This window comes from Aythya ferina (assembly GCF_964211825.1).
Source record: "Aythya ferina genome assembly, chromosome: 17".
NCBI classification, from domain to species: Eukaryota; Metazoa; Chordata; class Aves; order Anseriformes; family Anatidae; genus Aythya; species Aythya ferina.
This window is the reverse complement of record NC_140316.1, coordinates 3,131,090-3,142,680: the sequence shown is the minus strand read 5'-3', so window position 1 is coordinate 3,142,680 and position 11,591 is coordinate 3,131,090. Positions and strand designations below refer to the sequence as shown.

Below are 11,591 nucleotides of genomic sequence, written 5' to 3'. Positions count from 1 at the left end.
GTCCGCAACGAGGGGACAGGCAGGACAGGGCCAAGCATGGAGCCCTGCCCCTACTGAGGCACGGGAGGTGAGGAAACCTGGCCAGGATGCACACAACAATCAGATCACAGCATGCTGAAGACCATTTCACTTTGCTAATGAGAAACTGCTCATGCCCCAGGGGCACGGCAGCACTGGGGCCGTTGCCCTTTGCGAAAGACAGCCCGATGCAGGTCTGGATGCAGCTGATGGATGAGCTGCACTTCACAGCCCCACTGACAGCACACGTGGGACTACAGGACCAAGCTTTTCCATTGCATCACTGCTACCCTGCTTGACCCAAGGGTTAAGAATAGCAGCCGGGCTCCACCACCTCACACTGCCAGAACGAAGCTATTTCGGGGCAGCAGCGGGCTGGCTCCCCTGGCAGAGCTGCCCCGAGGTGGGGCCCAGCAGCACCCCAAGGAGCTGGGAGCTGATGGGGACATGAGTTCATTCCTCCAGCACGGGATGTGCCGAGTGGTTGGCATGTGCTTTGCAGGGGAGGGTTAGCACAGACCTTGCGAAACTCTGCCCACCCGAGCATGGCTTTTGCTTAGAGGGGTTCTGGCCTCACTTGTTTATCGCAGTTGTACATTTTCATGAAAGCCTTCCAGAGCCAGCAGAGCTGAAGAAAGTGCATTCCTGACAAGCTGCTGTCAGCCCCTTCTCTTTCAACACAAGACTCAGCAGCATACACAAGGCATTGTGTTTCTTACCAGGCTAGAAGAGGATCCATGTGCAGTTTCTTCTTTAAAGCTATCCTGAGAGCCCAGACGTGGTGCTTGCTACTGATAGAGCAGCTCTGAGCTGTTGCACGAGCTCTCATTGTAACACCCAGCCCCTGCACTGACCACATCCCATGCAGGCAGAGGTAATGGAGGAAGCCACAGAACGGTGAAGTCAGGCCCAGGACCCAGCGAGAAGCCTCATTCACCAACACATTCAGCTCCTGCCTGCTGCAGGCCCCAGGCTGGGCCCCTCACTTGTGTTTGGTGTGCTGCTGTTCCCCCTGCCAGCCACACTCACGTGCCGAGGGAACCTCAGCGTCCCTCTCACATCTTCCTCATCAGAAAAGGGAGATGGGGAGCTGGATGAGGGAGATAGACACTGTGGTGCTGTGCAAGCACTGCTGAGCACTTGAAATGCTCTGAGGAGAGACATCTACACCCCTCTGAGACCCAGGGTGAGGGAAAGCAGGAATTCTGCAGGTACGTGAGTACCTCAGGAGGAAGAGACGGCTAAGCAACCAATATCATTGTGAAGTTGCTCCACTCTGCTTGTTTCTTTAGACCCATGTTCACTGCAGCCTGGGAACACTGTTGTGGCCCAGTAGCACTCCGGTCCTGCTCACTCCTGGCCTCCTGTTCCCAGGCTGGGCCATCAGAGGGTGGCTACAAGTGAGGTGGGGCTTGAGATCCTCATGAGCACAGGCGGAGAGCCTGCTGTCCTCTCCTGGGTGGTGTTCCCCCATTATACAGAGGAGCAAGGAGCTCTCTAACCACAGGTGCCTACAGAGCTCTGGGATCTTTCCTAACAGGCCGTCAACTCCAGCCTGAGCTGTGCACATTTGTGATGGGGGCAGGACTTCATGGCAAATGAGGAAAAGAAGGGCAAATGAACACAGCAGTGGAAAAAGGGACTGTTAAAGCAGATAATTGCTGCAAAACACCTTTACTTTTATGTGCTCAGAAAAATAGAGCAGTTACAAGCCTGGGCTGAGCATAATGATGACATTTCAGATAAGTTCAAGCACAGCGATGCAAATAAGTGGGACAAAGAGCTACCAGTGCTTCTGGGGAAATCCCTCCCCATGAGCTCTGTTTGAAGGCAGGGTTTCAAGGCACCAGCATAATTTCATGGCCACAAGCCTTCATTGGCCACAGTTACCCCATTACTTGGCAACTTCAGAAACAAACAAACCCGTCCTATGGCTCTGCCTCCTCGCCAATACACAGGAGCCGACGTGTGCAGCATGTAGCTGCCTCCCCACCTACCTGGAGCAGGAGGCTGGGTCCCCAAGGAGCAGAGGAGCCACAGGATGCAAGATGCTTTTACACAGCTGGTAATGAAGAGGCTCCACATGAAGACTACCCAGCACCATAAATTCATATTCACCAGATAAAAACAGCCCCAGATCCCCAATAGCCAGCCATCAGTTTCTCCAAACTGGCTGGAGATGGGAGGGAGACATTGTCACCGAGTTGCCCTGTTATCACCAAGCTCCCTGCCCTGCTCCACAGGTGAAGCATGTCATGGGTCAGAGAACACTGGTTTGTGCAGCACAGCTGAGTTAATAGGACACTTCCACCCTCTGAAGCTCAAAGGATGGGTTCTGCATACAGACAGGCTTCTGCAGGCATCACAGGTGCTCCCACCTTCAAATCACCTCTTGTCCTAAGAGACAGGAACACACTGAACATCTGAGCCCAAGTGAGACCCTCTCTCCCCCAAGGTTTCCAGCTGCACAACACACTGGCTGGGTTTAGCTTTTCAGATGTGGGGTGGGAAGGCCTCTCCCCTGGAAGTATTTTTCCCCCATCTGGTCCCCACCGCAACAGAGTGCCCTTGTCGATGCAGAAGACCAGCATTTCCTCTGCCAAGCTGTGTTTGCTGAAAGCTGCTTGGAGCAGACAGTAGTCTCCAGCAAAAGCCAGGACTGGGCTTTTATTTTTTATTTTTATTTTATTATTATTTTTTGACTGTTTTGGGTGTGCAGTCAAGCCCAAAGCCCATTAAAACACACACACAAACAAAAAAAAACACATCCCAGATACCTTCTATATTATTGAAGAACAAGTCCACCAGAGCTGGCAACCCAACATCAGGTTAGAGTTTCACTGCTGACAGGATAATAAATCTTGCCAGAGGTTTGGGATTTTGTTTTATTATTATTATTATTATTTTTTTTCTCTCCCAACCAAACACCAGAAATTTGGGTGAAGGACAGGGAACTGCTCTGGCAGCTCTTGTAATGATCTTGTTGGTACCACGAGGCCAGTAATAACTTGTACTGCAGGAGACTGCTTCCCAGTTTACGGCCCCAGCACATGCCTACAGAAATCCTCCACATACCATCCAGCTTTAATAGCCTCTCCTATTCTTAGCACAAACTTGCCTACTTAGAGACTATTGCAGTGCCATGTACTCCCTGCTTTGGCTGTCCTAAATCCCTTCCTGGCCTGTTACAGCCCCACGAGGGCCAGCCAACTCCCCCTGTCTAGAAATTTCAGGGAAAAGCAAGGAAATGATCCACAGCACTGAGCTTACCAGGAACTGCTGGAACACAGAGAGCCAGTACGAGTCCCCCTGCCTGGATAAGGCATCCCCCGGGCTTGCTGTTCCAGCAGCTCTGGGTTCAGCCTGGCTCATGCACCACTTGTGCCTGGCAGGGGAGATGGAAAAAGCAAGGTGGCTGGGCTCGAGGCAGCTCTGGGATTTGTCCTCTCCTAGCCTGCCATCTGAGAAGCAGAAGGCACCTCCAGGGTCTGTGGCAAGGCAAGAAGAGGCTAGGAACACCTACCCACCTCCTGGTAGGGGGCACCGGCTGGAAGAGCTCCACCTGAACTAAGGGGCTGATCCCCAGGGCCTGCTCTCCTGGCCCACAGCTGTGCAGGGACATTTGCTGGTTAAACTTTGGGGCTGAGGAGAGAAATTTCTTTATTAATAATACATGTAGATCAGAAAGTTGCATTTGAGAAAAGCCCTCAGGGATAAGGGTTCAGCCATCCACTCAGCTATTCTGGGGCTGTGGCAGGCAGCAGCCTTCTGTTACACACACGTGTGACATATGATTTGAATCAGCAAGTAAAGAGGAGTTCCTTCTCAACAGCTTTGTGTTTTTCAAGCTGTTAAACACTGGGTCTTGTCCGAGATAAATTATTCTTAATGTTATTCTTGTTTTTTAAATCTAGGCATGCCATGGCTTTGGCATTTGAAAACTGCTCCTGCCCAACCTAGTTTTTCATTTTCTTTCCTAAATCTTTTTCTCTTATTTTCTTTATTATTATTATTATTTATTTTTTTCTTTTCCTTTTTTTTTTTACCCTTTTATTTTCCTTTTTTACTTTTCCTTTTCTCTTTTTACTTCTTTCTCTCTCTCTCTCTCTCTCTCTTTTTTTTTTTTTTTTTTTTTTTTTTTTTTTTTTTTTTTCCCCTTTCTCTTCATTTCCTTTCTCCCTTTTTTCTTCCCCCTTTCTTTTTCGCTCCCCCCAGCTATCCCCACCGCTCTCCGTGGCGCCGGGCCGCGGCCGGGGCTCTGCTGCCCTCCGGCGGCCGCGGCGGGGCCGGGCTAGGCCGGCTTCAGGCCTCACCCGAGGCCGAGCTCTGGTTTGGGGTAAAATCCCTCTTGCCCAGTGGTCTTGGCCCGGTGGTTTTAACCTCTGGCATGCTCGGGGCTCTCAGCCCCACCAGGCGGGACCGCAGCAGCCCCATGGGGGGCGAACCCGCTGTTTTAAGGGGGCTCTGCCCAGCACCACGATGGCCCCATCCACCTCCACAGGCATCTCCTCGTCCTCCTGGGGCTGGAGGAGCCATCCGGCCACCCTGCCCTCCACCCACACTGGAGGGATGCCCCGGCACTGCCCAAACCCTCGGCTCCTTCCACGCCTGCTGCTGAGAGCTCTCAGTACAGTGATGTCTTTGTGCCAGGGACATCTGCTTGCATCGCTCCGGCAGTGACCCTCAGGCAGCACTGACCCCTCTGGCCCCACAGTGAACCCGTGACCTCCCGGGGAAGCTCTCCAGCTGCCATTTGTGTCCTGGGATGCGATCGTCCCACATCTGGAGCTCACTGTGGCCATGGGGCGGCTTTGCCAGCGGCTGCTCAGGGCCCGCACTGGAGGCAGGGCTGTGACGGCGGCACAGTGCATGTCCTCCTCAGCTTTCAGCCCGGCACTTTGGGTACTGGCACCACTGCAAGCATGCTTGTGGGCCAGCAGGTTGCACTGGTGTCGCAGCAGGACATTCTCCATGTCAGCAGGAACAGAGAGGGGACAAGGGGGGCCTGGAGCAGACGTCACCTAGCACAGTTACACACTGCAGTTGACAAAGTGATTAGGCACCGCTTGGGGTGGATTTCAACTGCTTTACACGCTGAATTTATGGAGACATTCAACAGGGCCTTTATCCTCTGCGGAGCACAGAGCTATCCAGGGGCCTGCCAGACCCTGGTGCAGGGGGACGCTTTGTCCTTCAGCTCACGGCTGCCGAGTCCTCCGTCCATTCCAACAGACACGAGACACAACAGCAATATTTTGTACCTGTGTTCTTCAAGGGAACATTGAAAGCCACTGAAATGTTATTTATTATCTGCAGATGGAGTCATGGGACAATGGTGCACTCCTCCTGCACTGACAGATGTCCAAGGGGGCCTCCAAAAGGGCCTGATCCGAAATTGCATCAGGCCTCAGAAGAGAAACAGAAGCCATGGTCTGAGCAGGCTGGGATGTGCCAGTGCAGCGAAGGCCTGGGGACAAGAGGCTGTCCCAGGGCTCACCATGGGCTCGCTGTAGGAGCAAGTAAAAGTCCAGGACCATCCTAATGCACTTCTTGGCCTTACCTCTGTTGCTCTGAGCCCTTGGCTGAGGCACTGAGAGGAGCACATCCCTCCCTTCCCACCCCAGCCCACCCTCCATGGTGCAGCCAGGTGTGACAGCACCACAACTGAACTCTGTACATCTCAATCCCTTCCAAAGCGTAATACAACATGAAACAGAAGCTCCAAGAGTGAAGGAGTTTCTGTGCAGGGATTAGGCTGGTGGGATGGCTGGAGTTGCATCCCATCCGTAAGGCTGAGCTCAGCAAGTTGCTGCTTGCGTGGTGGTAAGGCTGTGCCCGAGCCTGAACAGTCAGCACCTTACTGAAGGTGGCAGGCTTGATCTGGCAGAGGAGCGGGAGAGCTGTGTGTAGGCAGCCAAGGTTTATTAGATAAATTGTTAAATTCAAATGACCTGGACACAAAGATAAGTTGCACTGCCTTCTGAAAGGCAAAGGTGTTTTTGACCTGTAGAAACTTGTTCAGGTTACCAAGACATCAGTTACCACAGCAGATTTGACAGTATAACGACCACCTTGCAGTTAATCTTAGGAGAGTCAAAGTTTCTCTCTACCTAGTACATCCAATGGGATGTGCATGTTATGTCAGCGCAGCTACTGCACCGCTCCCACAGCCCTGCCACCTTCCTGCTGGGGTGCTGCCACCTCTGCTGTCCTCATCTGATCACAGCAGCACTCCCCTCTCTCGTCTGTGGTGTTCTAACATCCAAAGCAACACATCTGTATGGGGCATTTCTAAATTCAACGTTAGGCTGCTCTCATTTTAACTGGATGGGGGAATAAGGAGGTGCAGAACTCAAAATCTGTTATTAGACCTTTAAACTAAAATTAAAAAGAAGAAGAAGAAAAAAAACCAACCACGGTTCACTTCTCATGGAGAATTCAAAACCTTCACTGGCATGTTCCTAGGAATGTTTTTCTGCTCACAACAGTTAGTGGCATGGGACCGCATCCACCTCCAGTGGAGCACTGCAACGCTGCCTTCCCTGTGGGGTGAGATGTCATAGGGCTGCACGCACCAGTGCTGCTGTCCACACACTCGCCAGCACAAGGCCGGCAGACAGTCTGAGCACGGGGCAGGCCCGCAGGGACTCGGAGGACGAGGTACAGGAGCAGACCTCGTAGCCGTTCTCCGAGCGGCTCTCGTCGTGCTGCCCGGGCTTGGAGCGCGCCCCAGTCCTGCTGCTGCCGGCTGCTTCTGGGGAGTCAGCCTGCATGTCGCTGCACACCAGCCAGTCCCGGGCGATGGACTGCGGATAGCCAGCCTCGGCCTCCAGCTCACTGTCCAGCACTCGCCAGTACTCCTTGCCCCTGAAGAAGTAACTTGCACCTGGGAAGAGACCAAAGCCCAGAGGTGAGATGAGCAGGGACAGTGGCCCAGGAGGATGACAGCACCGGGAGCCGCAAAGGAGCGCTCCCACCCCATGGAGCCACGAGCCGCCAGACTGGGGTGAGATGCTGGCTCCTGTGGCAGGTCCTGGGACAGGTGCATCCCCTGGTACTACAGGAATGCAGGGTTAAAAGCCCACAGCCACACACACCACACACATCCCAGTCTTGTAACAGGGCATGGTGAGGCTGCAGATGATAACAACCTGAGCCTGACTCATCCTCCCTGCATGGGTGGCCAGTTATGCCCAACAGCATCTGAAATTTGGAAAGCCTCTGGAAACATCCCTCCCGTGCCTGGTTTAGTGGCTGCAGTTACACTGCTAGGTTGCCAGCAAATAAACTGTGGAAGCGCCACTTTATTGTGAGTGAATGGCTGCTTTAAACACCTCCTATGACAATATTTTTGTGGTCTTTGCAGAGGGAAGGGGCCACTGAGAAATTTCATCCCTGGAAAACAAGTGCTAAGTCTGGGCAAAACACTTCCTTTAAAAATATTTTTGTCTACAATCTCATGTATCTAGGTAAAAAATCCAACAACAACAGATTCGGTGAAAAGCAAATCAGCAGGTATTAAGATAAAATTGCCACAAAACAACATCAACTGTGCTCTTTTAGTAAAATCAAATTATTAAGCACCCAGGATATTTCTGTTACCTGCTTGAATTTACAATGTCTTTTAGTGAGCAGAGGGAGCTCTGGCTCAAAGCCTGCCTCCCTCTCTGCAGCTTTTAGACAGGGAAAGTGCCGGCACATCTGGGGCTCAGCGGTGCAGGCTCCTCAGACAGGGCTGTATCTCAAGTGCGAACGAGGCATTGCTTTTTTTTCTTTCTTTTCCGAACCAGCATACGGACTCACCGTCTGACCACCTCATGGCATCATCTAAAGGGCTCGGAATTCCCTTCCACAGAATGGTCTCTGAGGGGTACCCGGGGTCCATCCTCCGCTCGTGGTCATCGTAGCGCCAGTAGAGGTTGTCCTTAAAGAAATAAGTCTTGTCATTGTGGGCCCAGGAGAAGGCGGCGTCGATCCCTCCTGGCGGCAGCCCGAAGTCCGAGATGGGCCGCGGGTATCCTTCCTCCACGTTGTTGTCCTTGAACACCCAGTACCTGTCTCCTGAGGAAAGAAGCACGGAGCACGAGTGCGTTAGTTTCACAGCTGAGGCCAGCCTCCCCTGCAGACGAGCTGATGCTTTGTTATCTGTTGTGATGATCCTCAGGGTGAGCTCTTGGCACTGAAGGATGGGTCGGAGGGGAGCAGCCCATTGGGGAACCTCTGCCCTGGAACAGCGGCTGGGTTTGTGCCAGGCTGCTGAGCTGAAGGTCCCCATGGCCACACAGGGAGAACGAGCCCGCATCTCTCACTTCCCACTTCATGCTCTGCCACTGGGACAGGCTTTCTGCTTGCATGAGATCTCCCTGGGGACCTGCTACGTGGCAGCCTCTCTGCAGCACCCTGTGGGTCTCACCCGACCTACTTTAAATGTCAGGCTTTTTCCTTGGTTTTCTAGAAAACGTGAAGAGGCGCTTAAACACATGCCCAAGCATCAGCAGCAGGAACTCAGAGGAAGGGGTAATTTGTGTGCTTTGGTTTGTGTCCAGGGATCAATGAAACAGCACTGGAGAGCCAGAATGAGACAATATTTTATAGCTAGAAAGTAAACCTCTCATTTCATCTTAGCAGGCAGACAGGGCTAAATAACACATCACCAGTGGCCTCGGCGGGCTGTGCAGGAGGGCAAGGAAGCTGCCAGCCCTGAATCTGGACAGGCTGGGCGATGAGAGCAGGGGAAGGCACATCCCCATCGTCCCCATCGTGCTGTTTGCAGGGTGAGCCCGTGGCCAGGCACTGCTCTGTGCACACATGGCTTTGGAGGACCTGGGTCCCCAGGCACCTGGGCATCATCTGGGCTTGGAAACGCTTCCCCGAGCACACAGGCGGTGTGGGATCCGCTACCGAGACCCAGCCCATGCCTGCAGCCCGGCTCTCATGATTCAGCACTTCTGAAATCAATAATTCACCTGCGTTCACAGCCGAGTGGCAGACAAAAAGCAATTTCCAGCTGGGACGAGCTCAGCATCACCGACTCCTCCTACACAGCTGCTGCCTGCCTGCAGGGCCCCACGGCGGGCACAGTGGGGCTGGGGGTGACACAGAGACCTGGTGGGGGCAGCACAGGAACATGGTGGGGCAGCGGCACCAAGGGGGTTTAGCCAGCACCATGGCACATGTGGGATGCTCAGAGGACATTCATTTAGGAACCGAGAGCTAATCTCTTTCTTCCAGCTCTTGTGGAAGAAACTGGAGAGCTGCTTATTTACATAAAGAGAGAATTATATCACGTATTTTAGGAAAAAAAAATCAAAGTAGCAGAATTAGTAAAACCAAGCTCTTCAGGTTTCATTCTTGTCTCCTCTGGCTTCTTTTCTTTAAAAAAAAAAAAAATGTAGGAAGAAAACCCCAACTCTGTAAAGTATGTGAAGGGCAGTTTCTGCTTTATTTGGTTCTTGAAAAGCAGAGATTTCAATTAGGTGTGGCTGCAGTTTATCCTAAGTGAAATTTCCCCCATTTTCTGCAGAACGTGATCCCTATGTTCTGCTTGCCCTCCCCAAGGTGTTTCCTGGCCTCAGGTGTGGACAACTCTTGGACGTGCCCCGGGAGGAGGGGGGCACCGCTGTCCCCTCTGCAGGAGGACTCAGTGCCCAGGGGGACCCTGGCACGGGGCTGCACGCCGGGGCACCCGCGCTGCTCTCACCTTTGAAGAACACGATCTTGTGGTCGCTGGTCCTCTCGTACACTGCGTCCACGCTGTCCAGGTTCAGGGGCAAGCCCCGCCAGAACCGGTGGATCTGAGCCGGCTGGAGGGAGACCAAGTGCTTATTGCGGGTCAGTCTCCAGAAGTACTTGCCTGGAGGGACAGACCGGGCATTACTGACCCACCCCGCCACCCGCCTGCACTGCGGGAGAAGCTGGCGCCGCCGCACGTCGGCAGCGGGAAGCCAGGCAGAAGGTGGGAGCTACCGGCTTCCCAGCAGCAGCTGCTGGCGCTTGTTATTCCTGGCAGCCGTTGGAAGAAATCCCCTTTTTGGGAATCCAAACAATCCTCCTGACACCGCACTACCTGGGACTCTCAGCCGGACTTTTTTGTCCTCCCTGGGGAGCTCCACGTGGCAAGATCCCAGTCAGAACAAGACGTCTGAGAACAAACCCTCAACTTTGTCTCATGTTGGTAATTGCCTGCTAGAAATCATTGCGTGTTATTTACATCTGCTCTTGCCTGGGTTCCCAAGGGAAACGAGCAACAGAAACCGAAGATGCGCCTTCGGATTTGCATTCAAGGCATTCAGCCCTTTCCCCAGAGCTGGCAGATTGTGACACCGTCTTTCAAAATTTTATGGAAATTGGATCTTAGCCTAATAATGCAGGAGGCAAAACTCTAACACTTAAACATCTGCAGAGAGGGGGGTTTATTATAATTATAAGGATTTATATCATTCCTGTTCTTCTGCTCCAGTTTGCATATTTGCTCTATCTGACTGAGACCTACAAATGAATAATGTATTCAGATGTGGTAGGAATTGCTATAATTACAGATTCTTTTTAAGAATGTTATAAAGAAGAGAATTCAAATCTGGTGGCCATTGTATATCTATGGAAACACATGTAATTAAATAAAGATGATCTCTGCATCTCTAATTAGAAAGGCACTAGACAAAGATACATTTTTGCTTTTTTCACAAGAAATACATCCCAACATAATTCCTTTTCTAGTAGGTGTGTATCTGAGCTCCTGGGGGCTGGGTGCTCGTTGGCACAGTGGAGGAAACCCCAGCTGCTTTTGACTTTTTAGCTCTCTCCCAGCGATGGACTCAGCGGGTGTGCAGCTGCAGCCGGCAAGCTTTACATCTACATCTAAAGGCAGGCAGACTCCGGGTCATCTGTTAGTTTTGTTGAAAGCTATCAGAAAAAAAAACACCCGAAAGGTAGCGATTGAGCTAGCAATGAATTCTTAACATGATAGCCCCGCTCTGCCCATGCTCGTGTCTTGTCACAGCTAAGCCTGCTTGCCCAAGTGCTGCGGCTGCTTGGACAGTAGCTGCCTGAGCCAGCCACGGGGGAACTGCTGCCATCAGCATGCAGAAATACAATAAAATAAAAACTCCCAAACCCCATGTTTGTTTAAAGAGCTTGATTTAAAACCATCTTCCAAGCTGGCAGACGGAGAAGGATGAAAGCCAAGTGTGAACTCCTGCCATCCCGAGCGTCTCATTTTCCATGGATGATGGGCTGAGGCAATTGCTTTCCTTAACACCAGGTGATTTTGATTCCAGCTGTGCACCACGCTATCAGTACTTCGGATGCCTCTGGCAAGATTGCTGCCTGCAAACACCCACATGGGCCAAAGTTGCTCCAAAACTTCCGAAGTTTGCAGCAAGGCACCCAAAGCAAAGCAGGCAGCGTTTCAGAAGCGCAGGAAACTCACCGCTGCCTTCAACAGGGCAAGTCCCTAGGGAGCCCGGGTGGCTGCATCAGGGGGCACTGGCTGACACTTCTCTCCAGCTGGGCCAGCTCAGAACAAAACAAAATGTCCATCGACGGAGGGAGCTCAGCCCCGGGGCTCTGTAGGT

General features: G+C 52.3%; 1 protein-coding gene across 1 annotated transcript in view; it reads right to left on the bottom strand.

Moving 5' to 3' along the window:
- Positions 1-5,305: 5,305 nt before the first annotated feature.
- MMP17 (matrix metallopeptidase 17) overlaps positions 5,306-11,591 on the bottom strand; it is a 50,770-nt gene continuing 44,484 nt past the window's right edge. The window contains exons 8-10 of the mRNA XM_084538809.1: positions 9,719-9,871; positions 7,822-8,079; positions 5,306-6,904 (exon numbers count right to left, since the gene is read on the bottom strand). Coding sequence (XP_084394935.1) covers positions 6,576-6,904; positions 7,822-8,079; positions 9,719-9,871 — 740 coding nt within the window. The 3' untranslated portion in view covers positions 5,306-6,575. The remainder of the gene's footprint in view (positions 6,905-7,821; positions 8,080-9,718; positions 9,872-11,591) is intronic.